Source organism: Eleutherodactylus coqui, chromosome 11 (assembly GCF_035609145.1).
Source record: "Eleutherodactylus coqui strain aEleCoq1 chromosome 11, aEleCoq1.hap1, whole genome shotgun sequence".
Taxonomy (NCBI): Eukaryota; Metazoa; Chordata; class Amphibia; order Anura; family Eleutherodactylidae; genus Eleutherodactylus; species Eleutherodactylus coqui.
Window position 1 is genome coordinate 81,661,278 of NC_089847.1, and position 23,425 is coordinate 81,684,702.

General features: G+C 45.6%; 1 protein-coding gene and 1 non-coding gene across 4 annotated transcripts in view; both read right to left on the minus strand.

Moving 5' to 3' along the window:
• The window catches only part of TRPT1 (tRNA phosphotransferase 1), a 35,378-nt gene extending 14,606 nt beyond the window's left edge, over nt 1–20,772 (minus strand). Inside the window, exon 1 of one of the 3 annotated variants that reach the window (XM_066582802.1) lies at nt 20,701–20,772. Coding sequence is in view for 1 of the 3 variants with exons in the window: in XM_066582799.1 (XP_066438896.1) it covers nt 2,443–2,454 (12 nt within the window). In the remaining 2 variants the exon portion in view is untranslated. Of the gene's footprint in view, nt 1–2,345; nt 2,484–20,700 lie in introns of those variants that run through there. The other 2 variants (XM_066582801.1, XM_066582799.1) reach the window with 2 other exon arrangements.
• Nucleotides 18,435–18,624, minus strand: LOC136582930 (U2 spliceosomal RNA). Its single transcript, XR_010787257.1, has one exon. It is a non-coding gene; the product is annotated as a U2 spliceosomal RNA (small nuclear RNA).
• Nucleotides 20,773–23,425: the final 2,653 nt, after the last annotated feature.

Here is a 23,425-nt window from a genome sequence, read left to right on the forward strand (position 1 = left end):
ACTCAGCCTATTAAACCCTGCCTCTGGCAGAGTATAACAGGCTGCTGTCATAGACTTAGTAGAATGCACTACAAGTAAAGGTTCATGTCCCCGTGGGTGTATTGGTAAAACGCTGCTATTTTTTTTGTTTTCCTCCAAAACAAAATGCAATAAAAAGCAATCCAAAAGTCATATGCATCTTAAATAGCTACCAATAAAAACTACATCGCTTCCCACAAAAAACAAGACCTCACATAGCTTATTTGTCAGAAAAATAAAAATGTTATGGATCTTAGAATGCTGCAATGTAGATTTGATTGCTTTTCATTAGAAACAAGTTTTTATTGTGCAAAAGTAGTAAAAAAAATAAATAAAATCAAAATAGTCTTGCTATTGCAGTAACCGTGCTGATCGAGATAAGAAAGTTATGTCATATTTACTAAATGGTAAATGCTGTAAAAACAAACCAGAAAACAATAGCAGAATTTCGGGGATTTGGGGTTCCATCTTCCCCCCAAAAACTCAGTAAAAGTTCTACAACACATTATACGCACGGAAATTCCGTGAGTTTTTTTTACAAGGGAAAGGCTGCTTCAAAACCGCTACATTAGGCGCGAGTTTGAAGAGGCTTATCCGCCTGTATTCTGATGTGGCAATCTCTCCCCATAGAGAGAAGAGAGCCTGCGGCGAAAACGGCGATATAATTGACATATCATGGACTTTAATCCTGCGTTGCATGTCCGTTTCCGCGCGGCTATCCGCAGTGTGTGGATGAGATTTTTGCAAAATCGCGCCTTAGGCTTAAGAAGGCACGTGGAATTTCTGTGAGGAAAGTCCACACAGAAATTCTGCGACAATTCTGCCCCAGGTGAATCCCACCTAAGGCCGGCTGCACGCAGCGAAATCTGACCCTATGCCCGGCCGGCATCTGTGCGTACCTCTCACGTAGTCCCTTTATTTGTACTGTGGATGGTCCGCATGGCTCACGGTCGGAGAAGCGCAGTAGAATTTTTTTTTTTTTCACATTGTTTTCCCTGCGCCATCACTAGGCGATGACACGGGTACCCGTGACCTATCCTCAATGTCAATTGCAGATAGGCTGAAGGTCGGACGGCTTCCATTGACTTCAATGGAACCTGCATGTGCAGACACCGAACAGAAACAGAACATGCTGCAACTTTTCCTCCGCTCTTGGAAACTGCAGTTTGGTTTCCGCTCGTGTGCAGGAAGAATTACTTTTCCATAGCATGCTATGGAAGGTATTTGCTGCGGACGCCGACCCCGGATTCCACGATGCAAATCCAGTCGTGTGCAGCCTGGTGGTTTCATGTTTAGGATTCCGCTTTCCTGTTCCGTTCGGAGGGAGGGGGGGGGGGGGGGGGGGTGAGAAAGGTGAATCTCCCCTGCGAACAGCTCCATCCCTAGACGGACCCCACTGAGTATAATAGGGTCCGTCTGATTTTCGCAAAGCTTTTGGACGGAAGAAAAACCGCTGCATGCACTGTATTTTTCTGGTAGCTTCAGCCGGATTCCGTCACATGTAGTGGAATTTCTGCTGCAAAAAAAGCACTACAGATTTTCGTGCGGCTTCTGTATCAAAACCTGCGTGTGTTACGTGCGGATATCTCTGTAGACTCCTCCCCCTCATTTGGGGAGGTGAAATCCTCAGGACACCCACAGCATAAGGCTACACGCACACGAGCGAGAAGCCTGCACCTTGCAAGACGTACAAAACTCATGAAATTTCTTTTCAATGGAGTTATTTGCAGGCGCTATTTTTTTTTCCTCATAGCAATGCTGCAAGGTTAAAAAAAAAATGAATTCACCGCTGCATGCTCCATCTGTTGGCGTTCCCTCAGAACGGCTCGCGGCGTGGGATGTGCATGCGATGTTTCTATTGAAATAAATGGGGAACACTTGCGATCCTCCGACACACGTGAAACCCGCGCCTGAGGATCGCTATTCACACGAGTGATGGGACACCTTTTTGAATAATAACACCTCGCATCGGCGTGAAAAACCTACTCTGGCAGCGCAATATGAGGACGGGGTTCATGGCGGATATCACGCTCGCCCGTGTGATGGTAGCCTCAGTGTTTTATTACCGGAATGGCCATCCATGGGAAGATAGAAAGAGGGATTTTGTCTACCTTTTCTACTTCCTGCAGCCCACGCAACGCAAAGCTGCGCCATTCCACCCTATGACGGTGAGTGCGATATGGTGGGATTATTGGGGTATAGTGCGCGCACTGTCTGGTGGTAGGATTTGGTCACAGCATGGCATGTGTTTCAGCACTACTTGGTCACACAGTCAAAAAGAAGAAAAAAATTTATATATATATATATATATATACACACACACTAACCTTCCTATATCCTGGCTGGTAATACCAGGAAGCTCCACTACATGACGACTACAACTACCAGCATGCACTCCCACCTACCCCTCCCTGAACGGGGTGCCTGCTGGGACATGTAGCTTCCCACCACAGGGAGTATTTACAGGGTGGAGGCTAGAGTGGAGTGGCTGGTGTGAGGTTAGAATGTCACGTGACTGTCTCAAGTCACATGACCCCAGCAGAGCCGGAGGCATGTATCTATATTACACTCAAGTTCGGCACTATGGAGCAATTCCAGCAACCTCATTTGTTCTGATTCACAATTCCAGCAACCTCATTGGTTGTTTGGCTTGTCTGATTCAACCTCATTTTCCTAGCCCTCTAATAAAAGCAGGTCTGGTACAGGGGGAGTTTTTGGGGCTTAGAGGGGAGGGCCACGTGTGGGGCTGTGGGATATTTGTAGGGTGAGTTTCTGGGGGTGATTTGTGATGCTTTAGGATCTCGTCTGCATGTCTTGTACTGTAAATGCTGCGGCTTTTCCATAGAAAAAGTTGCTGTGCAAATTCCATAGCATTTCAAATTCCATTGTCATCCTGTGTGATGGCCACCATAAGGCCACTCTCACACGGGCGTTCTTCTCTGCAGCGTTTGGTGGACGCTTTTAACGCCCGCTAAAAACACTGCGCTAAGTCTCCATTTTAATGGGCCTCTCAGACGAGCATTTTAGCGCAGCGTTCATAACACATTACAAATGCTGTACTATTTTTGGGTGTGGCAGCGCCTTTTTGACGCCCTACATTGCCCATTGAAAACGCTGTGAACACTGGTTACTATGTCATGGGGGGTGGATGGTGATGTCATCGGCGCGCTTTGCCTGATTTGTTGCTGCACTAAATATGTAGTAAAGGCGCAGGCGATCGCTAATAATAAACGCTGTAAAAAGCTGGTCCTAACGTTACAATACACTGCATTGAAAAATGCAGCGTTTTTACAAACGCTTGTGTGAAGGTTTCCTTTTCATCTGCAATGTTTTCACTTATGCGATGTGGCGAGAGAGAAAAAATCGCGGCGTGTTCTATCTTTCTGCAATGTGCGTTTTCTTTTAATCTCCCATGTTTCCCTATGGAGCCTCCTTTCTATCTAATCGCAATGCACAAACTTACGATTTTCGTATAAAGTGATGCATTTTTTAACATGAGAAGGTCCTATTGACTTTTGTTATAAAAAAAAAAGAAATTGCAGGATTTTCTCACAGGCGGCAGCGATGCGAGATTATTCACAGGAAAAAGCATCACTGACGGGACTATGGAAACATAGACACGATTTTGCCTCGATTTTTCTCACTGCAAAATCGTGATCGCCTGAGAGCTGGTTCTCCTGACTCCCCTGTACACAGGCACGCTCAGCATACATTATTTATTCTCAATGGTGAGAGGGGAATGAGGCCCCTTTTATACAGAACGATCATGCACATTGCTCGTTAGATCCAGCGGTTTGCACCAAAATTGTGCAGTGAAAGACAAATCGCTGATTGATCTGACATCCCGACCTAAAAATCATCGTTAATCTGCCGTGTATGAATGGTGGCCTGTGGGCGGGTTGTAACAATCTGCGGCCTGTCCACCTCCAGTCACTGAACGATGAGCCTCCTCCACAGGGACGATCATCTCTGGGACCACAGTCAGGGACTGAAGCGCCCAACAGTCTGCTGGACGCACCTGGTGGTGGCTCTTCTTCCTTGGTCCTTGTTACTATGTAAGGATTGGGTATGCTGAAATCTTACTGCCCCATCCTTTACCCTAAGATTTGCTGTCAGGATTTGGGGCACTTATGTATACATCAGATGGTCAGCTGGTCCTGCCAAACAGTGGAAACACTTCCAAAATATAGCGTCAAGCCACCGTATAAGTATACAGCGGTGTATGTCAACCATTTAACCACCACTTCTATAGCTTGATGTTTATATGACTGGAGCGTTGCTCGAAGCACATGCTTCTTCCCAACATACCGATGTGAGCAATCTGTACCCGGACTGCTCCTGGCCTTGCTGCTTCCTCGATGCCTTTTGGCTGGACGCCTTGGGTTAGGGCCATAGGTTGAGCCAATAAAGCTCTTATGGCAAAAGACCTCGAGCAGAGCTACGACTGTCGTGTGCCTGAAGGTGCCAAACTGACCAGTGAAAACACCTTACAGCCATGTATACCATGTGAAAAAGCCACAGTGGTCTAGTAAAAAACAATCCAACCACAACAACCGTATGGACGGCACTACCACATGGAAATAAAAGTAGATGTTGAGGATAACCAGGGAAAGAGGAGGCAGAGGAGAAACGCCATGTGTGTTCATTGCCTTCTCTTTCTCTCTACTACCCTGCTGTCACTACTCCCTAACTCTAAGGCCTCATGTCCACGGGCAAAATATGATTTAAGATCCGCAGCGGATCTCCCGCATGCGGATCCGCATCCCATAGGGATGCATTGACCACCCGCGGGTAGATAAATACCCGCGGATGGTCAATAAAAGGGATTTAAAAAAAAATGGAGCATGAAAAAATCTGGACCATGCTCCATTTTCGTGTGGGTCTCCCGCGGGGACGGCTCCCGCAGGCTTCTATTGAAGCCTATGGAAGCCGTCCGGATCCGCGGGAGACCTAAAATAGGAATTTAAAAGTATTTACCCATCCGGAGCGGACCGGGAAGGTCTTCTCTTCCTCACGGCCGGATCTTTCTTGCTTCGGCTCGGCGGTTGTGCCCGGCGCATGCGCGCGGCACGTCGACGACGTGCCGGCGACGTGCCGCCGGCGTGACGAATTCATCCGCCGGCCGAAAAAGAAGATCCGGCCGTGAGGAACAGCAGACCTTCCCCGCCCGCTACGGATAGGTAAATTCTTTAAAATTCTTATTTTCAGCCCTCATGTCTGCGGGTCAGGAGGGACCCGCTGCAGATTCTCCATGTAGAATCCGTAGCGGGCCTGATTTTCCCCGTGGACATGAGGCCTAAGGCTGGGGTCACACAGGGCAGATTTGCCGTGGATTGCCGTTGCATATCCGCACGGCGGCAAAACCGCTGCGTTTGCAGTGCAATGCAGCACAAATGAGATTTTGCCAAAAAGCTGTTCTCACAGGACGGATTTTTTCCGCACAGCCGCAGTGCGGAAATGCAACTGCGGCGCGGTTTTAAAAGATGCAGCATGTTCATTCTTTGGTCTTTTCCGCAGCGCTTTTTTGTCCATAGACCTCTATGGACGCAGCCAAAACCGCACCAAGTACGCGACAAAAAGTAAAAAAGCGCAGCAAAATCTGCAAGCCCAAATTAACCTTTGAAGCGGTTTTGCCGCAGAAGCAGTTCTTCTGCGTCAAAACCGCAACGGAAAAACCGCGGCAAAACCGCGACAAATCAGCCCTGTGTGAACCCAGCCTTAGAGGAGCCCCACGGTGGATGTTTTTTTCCATTTCAATGTAATTCCGTAGATGGTCCACGTGTCCGTTTCGTACTTCCGTATCTCATCCATTCTTTATTTTTGCAAAAGAAAACTGAAACAAGCTCAAATTTCTGCACTATTTCACAGTGGATCCATGAAATAGGAACGTCACATAGATGGCATCTGTACGTTGGTTTTTCTTTGCGTCCCCATTGACATGAATGGGATAGTTTCATCTTTAAATCGAATGAGAATAGTGCATGCTGTGTTTTTTTCACATGATCCGTTCGGAAAAACTGATGTGTGAATTGGCTTATTGACCACTATGAGTCTGTGTGCCGGCAGAGTAAAGTCAGTTGTAGATTCCTACAGCACACGGCGTTATCACTTTGTTCTCTGTGCTGTTACATAGGACTGCAGGTGACATCATTATCTGTCCTCAGCGTTATCACTGTGTTCTCTGTGCTGTTATATTGGAGTGCAGTTGTACAGTATTGTACTGTACTAGTGTATTACTTGTTGCCGATGATGCAGAAGAGTGGGTTGCATTAGCAGCAGCAGCAGGAGGAGGAGACGCCGAGCAGGAGATCACGTGGGATCAGCAGCAAGGTCAGAGCTGGCACACGCTGGTGTTATTAGAGGCAACCAATGTTACTGGAGACAAAATTTGGGCTAAAAAAACAGCCTTAGACGAAATCGGCCTAAGTAGATGTCAATGCTACCATGTTTCCCCTGAAAATAAGACCCTGTCTTATATTACTTTTGCCCCCAAAAGAGGAGCGGTACTGGTGTATCTTATCTCCAGTAGAAATATGGGTGGAGACCTGCACAGTGACAGGAAACGCCTTATTACTGCCCTGTTAACGCAGCCCCTCAGCTTCCAACTTTGTCTGCGCTCCGCTCCACCTCTGTGCTGCAGCCGACCAGGCTGTCGCTGTCCTCCCCGCTGCAGTAACGCGCTAACAGCTCTGCTCCACTACTGCTGTTGCTTTTGATTCCCACTGTGATCCTCCGTCATGCCGGTGTGTCCCTCAATGGTGCATACCCTGCTGCCGACAATCTCCTCCCCGTTGTAGCGGAGCTCGCTGCAGCTTCTTCCCGACGGCTTGGCAGCTTGTCTCTGGCGGATAGAAGAGAGAGGGCACATAATGCACACCCCATTCCCAACACTCTCCTCCCCACTGTAGCGGCGCTCAACGCAGCTTCCCCCCGCCGGCTCAGCAGCTTGTCCGCAGCGGCTGGAAGACAAAGGGCACATGTGTGAGCCGCCACAGCCATGTCACAGGAGGATGCCCTGTGCGTGTGCGTCTCGCAGTCTCTCGGCAGCAGCTGCATACTCCATCCTCCCCTGTCAGTGTCTCCACAGCAGCAGGGACCCCAGCGATCACAGTTACAGTGGGCCCGCCTTCTGCTGTGGGTCGTGGGGGGGGACATGGACGCTCAGAGCAGGGAGTCCGGCTACGAGATGTCGGCCCAGTGTGGGGAGATGTGCGTGCACTAGCCAATCCTCAGCTCTGCCCATCGCCTAGACCAGTGATGGGAAACCTTTTAGAGACCGATTGCCCAAACTGCAACCCAAAACCCACCTTAGGGCTCCCACCCACTAGCGTTTTTTTTCACTGCGAAATTCGCACGTTTTTTTTTTCTACAGGGGGGCTATGGGAGTTGTAAAGCTAAAATCGCGATTGCGCAAAATCGCGATTTACCGCGCAATCGCGATTTTGCGCAATCGCGATTTTAGCTTTACAACTCCCATAGCCTAAAGACCCCTGCAGAAAAAAAAAAACGCTGCGAATTTCGCAGTAAAAAAACGCTAGTGGGTGGGAGCCCTTATTTATCGCAAAGTGCCAGCATGTCAGGGGGCGGGGCTCATCACGACGTACGATTTTACCCCCGTTGTTCTAAAAAGGACAGGGCCGCTTCAAAATAGACAGTGTGCAGATTTTGACCGCTTTTTGGATGCGGAAATACTGCAGAATATCCTCAGCTGAAATTTCTGCAGCATTTCCGCATCGAAAAAGCAGTCAAAATCTGCACCCTGTCTATTTTGAAACAGCCCTGCCCATTTCCGCCACATGTAAACATACCCCAGCGATAATAGTGACCCCACTCAGCGGCCAAAGCGATAATAGTGACTCCCCCTAGCAGTAATCGTGACCCACCCCACAGCGGCCCCCAGTATCAGAGTGACACCCCACAGCAGCTCCCAGTAATAATAGTGACACCCCACAGCAGCCCCCAGTAATAATAGTGGCACCCTATAGCAGCCCCAGGAACAATAGTGACATCCCACAGCGGCCCCCAGTAATAATAGTGACACCTCACAACAGCCCCTAGTAATAATAGTGACACCTCACAGTGACCCCCAGTAATAATAGTGACACCCCACAGTGGCCCCCAGTAGCAATAGTGACACCCTACAGCGGCCCCAAGTACCAATAGTGACACCCCACAGCGGCCCCAGTGTAATAGTTACATCTCACAGCTGCCCCAGTGTAATAGTGACATCCCACAGCGGCCCCCCATTTCCCCCCGAGACACACATACTTCCCCGCTCCTCCTCTGCCTGGCACGCCCTCCAGCAGCGCTGATCCCGGCTGCACAATGACGTCACAGTGTGCGCCGGGATCAGCGCAAATAACAATGCTGCTGAGTGAATGTCGGCAGGGGAGCCGCGGCCTCTGCCAGTATTCACTATCGTGGTGAGCGGGCGACGCGTGCCAGCAGGGAGGGTTCTCACCCACTGCTCTCCGGAGCTTCAATGTGTTGAGCCACAGCATTGATTGGCCAATTCATAAAACCCGCAATGGCTGTGATTGGTTTTCCAACCGCCGCTCAGCTAATCAATTCAGTGCTCAATGAACCAATCACAGCCATCGCATTGGTTCTCGAGCGCTGCTCAGCCAAACAGTGCAGCGCTTAATGAACCAGTCAGAGCTATCGCTTCCTGGAGGGGGGTTTTATGAATCCTGTAACGAACAAGTGATCTTCTGTGGATGGCCAAGGACTGCAATAAGCGCCTCAGAGCTCTGGAGAGCAGCAGTAAGGACCTGACTGAGCTTGCTAGGTAATGTATTTATTTTTATTTTTTAATGTAATGCAGCTAGGGCTTATTTTTGGGGTAGGGCGTATATTTCAAGTCTCTCAAAAAAATCCAGGTTGGGCTTATTTTCAGGGAAACAGGGCAGTAGATGTTTTAGTGTGTGTGTGTATAAATATATATGTGTGTATATATAGGTATATGCAAAATGGAGGCAAAATAAAGCAGTGTGATTAGCCTATATATATATATATATTGTGAGGGCTTAGCGTTAGGATAGGTAGCAATCTGGGCGTAAACAGTCAGAGACAGTGACGCTCTGGATAAAGTTCGTAGTCCAGGCTCCGCCTGAGTTTATTTCAGCATAAAACAAAGCAAAAACAGGCCTTAACACCAGGCCAACATAAAGTAACTCCTGCTCGTCTGAGCACTTACTAGACATAGACCGACCCTGACTACTCATTTGCAGAAACAAACGCTTGCTGCGCACAGCCAGCCTGGCTCTCAGACCTGCAGAGGTCTCAGCACACCTCCCCTACGACCGGCAGGTCCAGGCTTTATAAGGCCTGCTACCAGCCTCACCTGGTACGTGGGAGTGGCCATCCCACCCTACACTTTGACCAGTCCAGGAAAAGCCGGCCCGGATTATGCGGCTTGGAGCCACTTACCAACTACAATGTGTCAATAACTTAAAGGGGTTGTCTCGCGGCAGCAAGTGGGGTTAAGCACTTCTGGCTCCGTCCCCTTCTACGCATCATCGCGTAGCTCCGCCCCATCACGTGTGCCGATTCCAGCCTCCTGATTGGCTGGAATCGGCACACTTGACGGGGCGGAGCTACGCGATGACGCGTAGAAGGGGGCGGAGCCAGAACGCCGCTGCTGCCGGACAGAGCCGAAGGCAGAAGACCCTTCTGCGCAAGCGCGTCTAATCGGGAGATTAGACGCTGAAGTTAGACGGAGCCATGGAGACGGGGACGCCAGCGCAGGGAAGGTAAGTGAATAACTTCTGTATGGCTCATATTTAATGCACGATGTATATTACAAAGTGCATTAATATGGCCATACAGAAGTGCTTAACCCCACTTGCTGCCGCGAGACAACCCCTTTAATGTTAGTGACACACAACTGCCGGCTTCCTCCACCGAGCCCAGGCTGCTCCCTAAAACCTCATAGGAGAGCATCCTAGGCGAAATATATATGCCCTCCAGTACTTTGCCCGTCACTGTCTCACAATATATATATATATATATATATATATATATATATGTCACAGGGGGGGTGAAATGGAGCAAGCTCGTACCATATATTGCAGATGACTGCTGTCTCAATTTTACGTAATGGCTTCAGAAATGCGTCCCTACCTGACCATGGGTCTTGTGACCCGCACTCCAAGCTTCATATGCTCATATGATGCTTAGAGTTCTAGTCAGGTAACTAGCGGTCATGCCGAAACAAACTTCTGAAGTGCTTATGGAAGATATAGGCAACATAAAGCAGTGTGGTGAGCCGCTCAATCAGCTGACGCCAGTCAGCAGTGACCCCAACAGAAATAATGCTAAACATAGCTGTTGAACCACTTTGACGCTGCAGTCAATGATGATGACACTTAAGCCATTAGAGTGGGGTGCGCTCCCTCCATCACTCCTTGCGATATGATTTTGGGGTGCTGATGGGTTGCCATGACAACCCGGCACCCAGTAAGGCCCACTAAGTGCCATGATTCGATGCCTATTAGCTCCTATCTGACATTTAAAGCTACAATAAACTGTAATACAGAAGTATTGTAAAAGTAATCGAATGCTCAAGTCCCCCAGTGGGACTAAAAAGATATCTACAAAAAACTGTTTAATGTAATTTTTAGAAATATAAAAGTAAAAAAAACACTTTTTTTGCCAATAAAAAATGTCTAAAAAAATGGTATTGCTGTATTCGTGAAAGTCGACACTATTAAAATATTGAATTATTTATCTTGCTTGGTGAATACTGTCAAAAACAAAAATAATGCCAGAATTGCAGGGCTTTTTTAGGTCACCTCATCAGAAAAAGGGATCAAAAAGTCGTATGTACCCTAAAATGCGCTTATGTCATGGTAGATCTTTTTGTGTGCAGACAATGGGTAAATATATGCTTTAACTTACACCAATCTTGCGTATAAGGCCGGCTTCATATCAGCATACACATATTTATGTGCGCATAAGCGCAAGGAATGTGCCGAAAAAAAGGGCTCATAGGTGTCAGAATGATAGATACACCCACAAATGACCCAATTTGAAAAACTACACCCATTAATGTATTCACTGAGGGGTGTCATGAGTATTTTGACTCCACAGTTTCTTTTTTAGGACTTAATGCAATTTAGAGGAGAAAAAATAAAATGTCATATTTCTGCAAATATGTAATTTTAAAGACAGTTTTTTTTCCTATTGTGCACGTGAAAATGAGGATTTACACCCCAAAATGGATGCACTTGTTTGTTCTGTGTTCAGAAACATACCCATTGTGGCCCTAATTTTCTGTCTCTATGCACAAGAGGGCCCAAAACGAAAGGAGCAGCCGGTGGCTTTCAGAACAGAAATTTTGCTTGAAGTTGATTTACGCCCCATAGCACACTTGTAGAGACCTTGAGTGGTCAAAATGACAGAGAACCCCCACAAATGACCCCATTCTGAAAACTAGACCCCTTAACGAATTTATCTAGGGGTGTACTGCTTATTTTGACCCCACAGTTTTTGAATGAATCTAAGCAAAGCAAAAACTATGATTTTTGTTTTTTTGGCCATTGCGTCATTTAAAAAATGTTGTACAGCACACACAATGGATCCCCCTGTTTGTCCTGTGTTTAGAGACATACCCAATATGGCCCTAATCTTCTGTCTATATGCACAACAGGGCCCAAACCGAAAGGAGCATCAAACTTCAACTGTCTTTTAACTTTTACATGATCACGTGATGGGAGACCGCTTACCGTGGCCCTCGGTCACTACTTCAGGCTCTTGGCTACCTTTAGTAGCCAGGAGCAAGGAGATTTTAAATTTCCCAGGCCCTCCCCAGCTTCTGCCCTTGCGTCCGCCATTTTGGCAACGGGTGCATACGTCAGAGCTTGGGAATGATCCACGGATGTAGGTCTTAGGTAAGTAATTTCACCTCACGGATCGGATCTGTGACAAGAGGTGAAACTTTAACTTTTTTTAACATGATCTTCGTTATTCATTGAATAACGGCGATCACATGACCAAGAACTGTGTACCGCGGCCCCCCTGAAATCTCCAGGCTCTTGGCTACATTTGGTTGCCAGGAGCAGGGAGATTTTAAATTACCCCAGTAATCTGCGTCTTTTGCGCATACATTCGCAATTCTGGCTAAGGGCCCGCGTGCGCAGAAGCCAGTGTAAAGTCTGCGGATAAATCCAGGGCCCTTAGGTACGCCATTTCATCTCCCCTCATGGGTATGATCCGTGAGGGGATATGAAACAAACTTTTTTTCTTTACATTTTTTTAACTTTTACATGGATAACAGCGATCATGTGACCGGGAACCGCATACAGAAGCTCCCGGTGACAGCTCCCTGCTCTCGGCTACTCATACTAGCTGGGAGCAGGGAGTTTTTAAATTTCACGGGCCTCCCGGCCCTCTGTGTGTGACATACTGACGTCTGGTGCGCACGTGCAGACTCCAGCATCAGGTCCTGGAGGACGGGAGTAAGTATCCTTAGCTCCCTTAAAGATCCAATCCATAAGGGGAGGTGAAACAAACTTTTTAAAACTTTATATTGACTTTAATGTGATTGCCGGTATCCGGAGGATACCGGCAATCGTGTGACCAGTGAGAGGCTTCCTGCAGCCCCCATGACAAATCCAGGATGTTGACTACCTCCGGTAACTGACAGCTTGGAGCTGTCATGGCCACAGCCTGCAGGGCTTTTATTCCCAGAGCAGTGTGTTTTTATGGCCTTGGGGATTAAAGCCCAGCAAATCAGGGCATAAAAACACTATGGGGTGGTCACTAAGGGGCTAACTTGATTCATTTTGCTTAAATTAAACTTCATTGACATTTTTTTTAGATATTATTTTTTAGTCCCTGAAGGGAACTTGAAGATGTGATTGTTCGATCGCTAGTATAATACACTGCATTACTTATGAAGTGCATTCCACTAAACCTATGACAGCAGTCTATTAGACTCCATAGGAGGTGGAGCCTAATAGGCTGAGTTACAAGGCAGACATGGAGGCCTTTGCCAGGCTTCTACCTGACATGGGAGCCTATTGGTACTTTGCGTTCAAACTGCGAGGTGCCAATGAGCGACATAAAGAGCCACCTGCCCCTGTGATCTGCTTACATGCCGATCAGCCGTTTGCCAGGCTAGTGCATTCATGCAATGAGCTAATTTCTGCAGGAAATAGACAGCTTCATTCTTACTGCAGCAGGCAGACTTGGTATTATAGGCCAAGGCCCCATTGAAATGAATGGGAACTTTTGCCTGTAATACCAAGCCTGGCCACTGCAGAACGAACAGAGCTGTCTGCTTCCTGCAGAAATCAGCTCAGTGCTTAAGTGTGCTGCCTTGACAAACAGGTGTTTGGTTGGGGTCCTGGGTTACTGACCCCCACTGCTCTACTATTGATGGCCTGTACTGAAAATAGGCATTCAATAGTTTACAGATAGACAACTCCTTTAAAATACATGACCATATTAATATATTTGTTGCTCTTCATTCCAATGTACGCCGTATTTAGACTGGCATATAAAACATGGGGCTAAGTAAATCTTCACCATGGTATCTCTATGAGAGCTGTAAGGGTACAGTCGCACAGGCATATGCACAGTGGAAAATCCAGGATAAGGATACATGCACACAGACAATACTTCCGATATCTTACTTGACTGAGAGTCCGAGTCAAAGGCAAATGTTGAGTGGAGAGAACATTTTTGGTAAAACCTCTAGAATAATCAATGGCAAATGAATTCTAAACTCATTTGTTAGTGCTTTTGCTTGTAGTTTCTGCTTTTGGATACTGCAATAGGAGGGGGATGCACCGGTTCTGGAGATACTACAATACCAGGTCAATGTGCAGAGTGGACAGAGAAAGCTCTTTTTCCAGCTCCCTGTTTTAAAATCTATTTAACCCCTTGGGGAAGCCACTTTTGTCCATTTTAGGTTTTTCCTCCCCCCTTTTAGAAAATCACAACTCTTTTATATAACTATCGATGTAGATGTCTGAGGGCTTTTTTTTTACGAGTTGTCTTTTACAATGGTACTATATAATGTAGCATATAATGTACTGAAAAACGTTTAAAAAATGAAGTGAAATGGGAAAAAAATGAAACTCCGCAATCTTTGGGCTGGTCTTGTTTCTACGGCATAAATACTGCAACAAAAATACACGATAACTTTATTCTTTGGCTAGTACGATTACTACCATACCAAATTTTGTATATATAAATATTTTTTGCTGCACTGCTTTTTTTCCCCAAAGATATTTAATTTTTTTAAATTATTTTCTGCCACCATCTTTTGACAGTGTAGTGGCCCAGCGGGTCCTTCAGAACACTCACAGCACACCTGTCCTGTATCACCTATCTGTATGCTATCCATGGATACAGACAGGTGCCGTCTGTGGGAGAGACCCTGTGTCTCCCCTTCTGCTCTAAGCCTAGAGCTGAACCCTGATTTCAGCTGGTCTCTCATTGGCGGACAGTCAGGTTTAATTTCACTGGTGCAGAACCCAAAGGCGAGGAAGCAGCTTCACAAGTCCTTATGCAGGAGGAAGAGTCCAGAAAGTGCGAGAAGGAAAGAGAGGTTATAAAAGGGAGTGACAGAGAACAGTTAGTCAGACTCAGCCAGGTGTAAGTAAGGAGAAGTTGCAGTTTAGTTGCCGGAGAGGAGAAGTCAGTTTCATCATATTTGTCACCCGAGGTAGAGTGAGGTGAAAAACCCATTCTCTTGGCATCCTGCAGCAGAGAAAAAGAAGAGCCTTTCTGAGGTCCATCTTCCACAAACAGTGAGTTATATAGCTACCTAGTGAAATCAAAGCCAGGATTAACATCACAGCCAAGTGCCCTTTGCTTCATCAGTCTTTCATTCAAATTCAAATCAGTTATTCATCTAATTCCACTAGTGGGGAAATTGTCTAGTTAAACCTATCTACAGTAAAGTAAGGGAGAGAGCTTTGAAGTCAGTGTATCATCAATTCAATACTGCTACACCTTCTTGTTGTACTCAAATTGCCTGTTTATTGCTCCATTTTGGTGTACCTGCAAATACGTTACAGAGAACTGTTATCCAAGTTGTTACTGCAATTTTCAAAGTTAGTAGATCTGCACACTCTCAGATTACTAAACTACCACTGGACTAGTCTCCGTTATTTCTGCGGCATATCATCCTGAGTGTCCAGTTAGAGTGTTGGCGTCATGTGACTAGGACTAGGCCTCCGGCCATACAGACAGTAAGTTCATTGGGGCATTACAACAGCCATAACATTTTTTTTTTCCGTGGACATAGTTGCGAGAGCACTCATTTTTCGTGGGATGTCCTGTAGTTTCTATTGATACCATTTTGGAGTACATACGACTGATGGACCATGCACTCAATCAGCCTTATATTTCATATATTTGTACTCTATGCAGGATGCCACACTCCTGCAAGAATAGAACGGAAGCAGCAAAAATAGATAAAGGGCAATCTATCTTACTTGCTTTTCTAAGCTCGCAAATTGAGTGTAATTTCAGATAACACAGCCTTTTTTGATAATACAGGGAAATTACATAATAGTCCTGGTTCAGAATGCACGAGCCATCATAATCTTAAAACTACCCAACTCAGCCAGAGACCTTGCTGGAACTCTCATACTCCCCCACAACCCGAATCAACAGTAAGCAGAGAGGATACTGGAGAGGAACTACCGTCACCCAAATGACCTTCCCCCACAAGCCTCATGTCTATGGGCACGCATGGATTCTGAGTGTGGAATCCCACAGCAGATTTCTGCCATGCCCACAGACATGAGGTGAAAATACATTATACTCAACTGTCCGGATGCGGCGCGGGTCTTCTCTGTCACGAACGGATCTTCGTTCTTCTGCAGGGCGGATGCATTCGGCACGCCAGCTGGCGTGCCGCACGCATGCGCTGGTCCTCTTCAAAAAATCTCCTGCTTTACCGCGGATCCGTGGCACATCTGCAGTGTCAGCTGCAGGAAAAACTACGGACCAAACGGCTTCCATTGACTTCAATGGAAGCAGTACCTGTGCGATCTGCAGAAAAATGGAGCATGCTGCATTTTTTCCCCACGCGCCGAGAGAAAAATGACATCCGCAGGTATTTAAATACCTGCGGATGCCCAATGATAGTTTATGGGCATATTGAACTGCTGGTCATCCCCGTGGGTGACCCACGTGGATTCCGCAATTCAATTATGCCTGTGGACATTAGGCCTCATAGTACCCGAGGCAGGAATCCACATGACATCCCATACAGACCCAATTGGAAATAGCAAATCAGCAATCTTATCCGCTTGTATCCCCTCAGCAGGGGTGGGTACTCAATGCTCATCTGATACTTCGGAGGTAGCCCCTGAGTCCCCCACCTGGCAGGGTGGGGAAGGGGCATTTTGAGATCACTCTTCAGGGGGAACGTTTGGTTTCTCTGCTTCCGCAGGTACTTCCAGCAGTCCCTCTGCACTACCTCTGAGTACAATCTACTTTTTAAACCTTTCCACCTTTTTACAGCTTCTGCTGCTCCCCCATGGTCCTCTGCCTCAGACACTTGTGGAGCTGGAGCCGTCTGCGGGTCAAGATCAGCTTAATCAGGTTTCCCCTCTGATTCAGTTTTCTAGGAGGGTACACCTATTTGCCAATCACTAGCCCTCATCTTGTGGCACCTTTGCTGTTTTGGAACACTTTCATTTCCCTCGGATGGCCTGTTGGAAGTATCCATCTCTTGTGGTTCCTCTCCTTAAGGGTTGTGGGGGTGCAGTTTGGTTAGCTGGCTACCATGGCTGGTTCTGGTTGTGTCTGGGCTGCACTTGCTGCCCCGTATGTTGTGCATTATGGGAATAAGAATTATGAAGATGACCAACTCTTCTGCAAAAATGGCATTTCTTCCCCGTTTGGCACTGATTTGTATTGTGTCCTGCACCACCACAGTTCTTACAGGTGCTACCACAATACTTCTTTTGATGGCCATATTTTTTACAATTCCTGCAGTAGTTTGGCATTCCCACAAAGTGGAGGTCGCCGCTCACATTATCCAATTTAAAATGTGCTGGCAGTCATCTTATTTCCCCAGAGTAGCTGGGGTCATTAATACATGTAACCTGGAATCACCATTTTGAGGTCCTAATTCCAAGATAGTTAATAATTTTGCCCATACTCCAAACAGCTTTGAAATTACTTTGAAAGAAAACCTCCACATCTAACGACAGCGTAAGAAGAATAGATTTTTTAATTACCGTGAGTTTAGACACATTAATCCAGGATGTGCTCAATAAACTGGATAACCTCAAGCCTCGGATCCTCTTTTGCAGGAATACATACCAGAGCAGCAATTAAATCACAGAAGATAGCTTTCTATGTAAAGGTAACATCATAAGTCCTGCACCTGGGGTAATTGTGAATCTCCAAAATCCCATGTTTTTAGAAATTAAAAAACATCTATGAACACTGGCAATTTCATGACCGAATATTCCTCATTAAAGTATTGTTTATGGCTCGCAAGACAATGGCGTTGAGATGGATGGATAGGCGTTGGTCAAGGGATTTATTTTGATTGCCACATTTGGAGTCGGAAGGGAACTTTTTACCTAAAATGAGGAAAATTGGCTTAAACCTCACGGGGTTTATTGCAGATAGATAGATAAATAGATAGTCAGTCTAAACAATAAGCTTGGCAGTCAGTACCACGATTATCAGAGCTCAACAGTCATTTTCAGTCAGTTTCCACTAGAGCTGGAAGTAGGCAGAGAGGTCCTCCTCTATCTCCCCAGTGAAGCTGCAGGAGCTGGATGATTTGTCTGTTTGACAGAACAACTATTTATTCAGCCCACAAGGGGGAGATAGAAGCCTACGAAAGTCTAATTGGTTGCTGCTGCAGACATTTTTCAAGGTAAGTTCAATTCTTGCAGATAGGGGAATAGGTAGGTTAAGTTCTTCGTGGGTGGGGAAGCTTACGGGTGAGGCTTAATGCCTGACCAGTGGCACATGACATGGCAGTAGGGCTCGCCCCACACCATACAGCCTGTGTAATTGCTGATTATTGTTGTCAGCAGATGTCTGCTCTGAAGCATGACTCGGGGCCTGCCACTCATCAACTAGAAGTGAATATGGGCCAAAAAGGTTGGCTGAAATGGCTTAGCATGAACAATAGATACCTGCACTGCAACATCCCAGGATACATTGTAACTAAAAAGCACAATGATGTTCTGCCTGACCAATGTTTCTAATTTGGGAAACAAAGTCGCAAGCAATATGGAGCGTAGTTGGCATATCTTGTCTCTGGTTTTGCTTGTAAATCTAGATGCTCAGTCAAAAGCACATTCGACCCGGAGAAAACCCCCAGAATAATCCACAGCAAGCAAAGTCTAAACTCTTTGGTTTGATAAGATAGAACTCTTTCTTGTAGTTTCTTCTTTTGAAATCTACAATAGGAAGGGGGAGGGGGGGGGGGGTCACCGATCCTGGAGATACTGCAATACCAAATTACAGCGCAGAGTGGACAGAGCAAGCTCTTTTTCCAGCTTCCTGTTCTAAAAATCCATTTAATATATGGTCCCCAGATAGGGGACGTATCAGATATTAAAGTAATAAGAACAGATACTACACTTGATCCTAGCGCAAACCCTGAGTAGCGATAACCAGAAAAGTTTTTCCATTCTAATGTGAATATATCTTAATGGTTCTAGGGCAGAATACCTCTGGGATACGATGGGCCATATGACAGAGGCATATGGAGATACATGGATCAAATCCCATAGCCGTTGTACGGCATTGAACATGACATCTTATGCTGTATAAAACAACTTTTAGTTTTAGGTACATTGACCACAGGTACTACAACTCCATGTCATATTCTGTTTTAGATGTGTTTTCCTACAGGGGATATGTAATATTACATGGAGCCCATTCAAGTGTGTAGGCAGCCATGCAATACTTGGTCATTTCTTCTCCTTCAGCACAGATTTTCTCATTGCAGTGACTCATCATCCTAGTTTATGGAGGGCATCCTGAACAAGTAGCCTACCCTATGTTGTCCACATACAGGGTGATCATGATTAAACTGGACATGTTCAGAGGTCTATAGCGTAAACATGTTAGGGTAGAACCAAATAAAAGTTGATGTATATACTCAGTGGCGGAGGGGGTGTAAATTTTCTGAAGAAAAAAAGAATAGCACCAAATGTTGGCACCAGGGGGGATATCTGGCGCTGTATGTGAATCATATGACATATAATGCAGCTGATGAAACGTTCTGTCAATCTGTTATTCAGATCGGTGCAATACAACTACAGCGCTACGACTCTCTATGCCTGAACGTGTCTTGTTGGTTATACTTAATCAGTGAGGCAGTAACAAATTAATGAACCATGCATGAAGAGCACACATTGTACCATATCTATAGGTGCTTCCAACATAACAAATCACTGAGCCATCATACAGTAAAGATAATCCTGTCCCAAACCACAATGGATGGTTCCTAGCCATTAATTGTGATGTACTGTAATAGTTTACTCAACAATGCCAAATATTCCCCTAGTGGTAACATTTGGTACTATTTTTTCCTTAGAGAACTCTAAGCCACATTCCCCACTGAGTATAGACATCAACTTTTATTGGTGGTTACAAACAGAACAGAGGCCAAATTGACCTCCCTCAGGTAAATGGAGATTTTATGGATCTGTTTAGAGCATGCGCCAGGAGCTATCTCTACAGATGCAGCGAGAAAAGAGCCTAATTCCCGTACAACATGGGAAAATTGGGCATTACATGGTACTTACTGAAATCAATGGGCCTTCTGTGTAATGCGTCGGGTCTCCCAGATTGAGGGTGACTACCCACTAGCGTTTTTTCCCCCCTGCGAATTCACTGTGTTATTTTTCCCCAGATGTCTATGGGGCTTTCTAATGTTAAAATCGCAACGCACCAAAACGCAAGTTGCCATTTTTGCATTTTTGGTGCATTGCGATTTTAACATTAGAAAGCCCCATAGACATCTGGGAAAAAAAACGCAGCAAATTCGCAGCGGAAAAAAAACGCTAGTGGGAAGTCACCCTGATAGAGATGATTTTTATAGCGGCTCTTCGCTCGGTCTACGTGATTATAAATACATGACTCAGGATGCCATTTTAGATCTCATTTACACGGGCATAAGTGCATCCCAGTCACGTAAATACGCTGATCATTTACGCAACAACAAAAATTTGCTTATGCCCGCTCTTGCAGCTTTTTGTGCATGCAGAAGGGCCCATGTATTTGTTGCATGAATGCGCAGGCCCATTCTCTATGTCCTATTGCGGTGCCTAGTATGCACCAAAATAGCCCATGCTGCGTGTTTTTCATGTGATCGAACATCGTGTAAAAAAATACTCATCTGAACAAGCCCATTGAAATCAATGGTACTGTTTACTGCGTATTACGCACGGAAATTGAGCACGTGATACTCTGCGCAAATACAGTTGTGTGAACAAGCCCCAAACCAGACAGCCCGTTAAGAGTATTGGTGTACTCAAAGTGTGCAAAAAGAGGAAAAATGATCCCGCTCTCCTAGAGCAATCTCAATCCAGGAGAAGGACAGTGCCAAAAAATGAAATAAACTATTTCTTTTTAATATCAATAAAAAGTGCAACGCAATTCGTCAAAAGAATGACTTTCTCAAGCACATACATAATGGTCAAACAAATCTTCTTATATACAACATTAGAATGGTGTTACCTTACAGGTGAGTGTTCCCTAACCCTGGCGTCCATTGCGACCGGTGTAGAGTGGGGGGGATGTCGCTCCGTGACCTGCGTCATATGCGTCACATGATCCGGTGACGTGCTGACATCACTATTGTATACGCTAGATGGAACGCATCTTCCGGGTCATGTGACCGCTCACAGTGTGACCAAGGGACTTCTCCATGTGTCAGATGGACCGCACGGCGGAACATAATATTTCATCCTGTATGCCGATCGTCATAGGCCTTGGAGCTGAATTGTGGCCACATAAATGACTAACCCTAGACTTATTCCTATAAGAATTATATATATACATATATTAAAGATAATAACCTGGCATCTACTCCCATAATTTAGTAAAATGTATGAATGCATTTTACTAAAGGTAAGTGTAAGGTAACACCATTCTAATGTTGTATATAAGAAGATTTGTTTGACCATTATGTATGTGCTTGAGAAAGTCATTCTTTTGACGAAACGCGTTGCACTTTTTATTGATATTAACAAGAAATAGTTTATTTCATTTTTGGCACTGTCCTTTTCCTGGATTGAGATTGCCTTAGGAGAGCGGGATCATTTTTCCTCTTTTTGCACACTTTGAGTACATTTCAGCAGTGGGTCCCACCTTTTGGTGAGACACAGAGATCCTGCTTGTTCTCCTGCTATAGCCCATCAGGATACAAGGAAAGTTCAGGAACTTAGGAATCGGCCCATCATTAAGCTACAGGTTTTCGTGGATTTGGAGGTGTTGGTGGAGCTCTTATCCCAGACTCCACTGTACACCGGGTGAATACAGTCACTTTCCCACTTCTCTATTTGACTAAATCCACACTGGAGGAGCGCTTTCCTGATCTATATCAAGAGTATTGGTGTGTCACATGACCTGTTCAGGAGAAGCTATGCAGAATATTTCTGGTTTGAAGCTCCACATGACCATCATATACTGTATATCCTGCCTGTCACTTCTGTAACTCCCAGCATTTCCGTCATTTTTTCCCCTTTCTCTGTAAAAAACAAACGGGGCTTCACCTAAAATGAAAAAAAAAAACTTACAGTTTCAAAACCGGCGCTCTACACGACTGGTCATTGCTCCCTGGTTACTGACCTCTACCTTCAACAAGTACTTTATTCGACTGCTATTCCCACAGGAAGCCTCCTCCACCAGCCTGCCAGACTCAGCTCTCCTCTACACCCCCTCATATCTCATCATCGTACTCAGCAGAAGTCAACAACACATAGTTCAACTTATTGCGCAGAACAGAACCAAATACTGCAAAGGCTGCGGTAGTGTAAAGGGACTCTGAGGAGTACATATTATTTCCAATGTGTTTCTTACAATCTTTAATAAAAAAATTATATAGGTTTTTACACTTTTCATGTCCTTTCAGGTCATGTTTACATGCTGACGATACAGTCATGTATTGATTTGGATCTAAATCCTGGTAGAATCTGCTGAGATTTTGCCTGCAATGCAAGTAATTAGGCTATCCTTGGTGTCCTATTGAAGTGAATGGAGAGGTGTTGCGCACTTGTGGCCACTTGCTGCAATATACTTCGGGATAAGCTGCGACTGGGGTGTCTGCATAACAGGTAAAACCTATTGTGAGACAACCCTATTAACGCCACAGGACGTAAGTTAACATCCTGACATCCTGTAGCAGGAGACGGCTAATACCAATAGCCGGCCTCCCACTGCAACAGCAGGGGTAGAGAAGCACAGCGATCCCCGCTGTTAAGCTATGTAGGTTAATCTATGTAGATTGTGACATGTAAAGGAATCAAGGCATGTCAGTTTCAGCGTGGCTTGGCGGCAACGGACTGTCGTCTGTAGCGTGTGGACAAGATTTTTACAAATCTCATCCACTTTGCTGCTTTGTCTTGGCGTTAGTTGGAAAGTCTGCACGGCAATTCCGCCGCAAATTCTGCCCCGTGTGAACCCAGCCTAATACTGGAAAACCACAAGTCATTCTCATTGAGGGAAGCAACATAATATGAAGTGAGCGGACCGAGAGACAAGGCAGGTGACGCTCTGAAAATGGAGCAAAATAACCTCCATGCTGAGGAGTGATATAAAGAGTGAATACCATTATTATACAGTGACTCCACCAGCAGAACAGTGAGTGCAGCTCTGAAGTATAATACAGGATGTCTCTCAAGAGCAGTAAGGTAATCTATGTACGCAGTGACTCCACCAGCAGAATAGTCATTGCAGCTCTGGAGTATAATACAGGATGTCACTCAAGAACAGTAAGGTAATCTATGTACGCAGTGACTCCACCAGCAGAATAATGAGTGCAGCTCTGTAGTATAATACAGGACGTCACTCTGGATCAATAGGGTAATGTATGTACACAGTGTCTCCACCAGCAGAATAGTGAGTGCAGCTCTGCAGGATAATGCAGGATGTCACTCAGGATCAGTAAGGCAATGTATGTACACAGTAATTCCACCAGCAGAATAATGAGTGCAGCTCTGGAGTATAATACGGGATGTAACTCAGGAGCAGTACAGGATAAGTAATGTATGTACCCAGTGACTCCACCAGCAGAACAGTGAGTGCAGCTCTGGAGTATAATACAGGATGTAACTCAGGAGCAGTAAAGTAATGCATTTATGCAGTGATTGAGATGAGATTTGTACATTTACTTACCAGGTGAACCTTTCACGTTTGGCTTTGAAGTTTGGTTAATGTTGTGCATTTGCTCAGATGTGCCGAG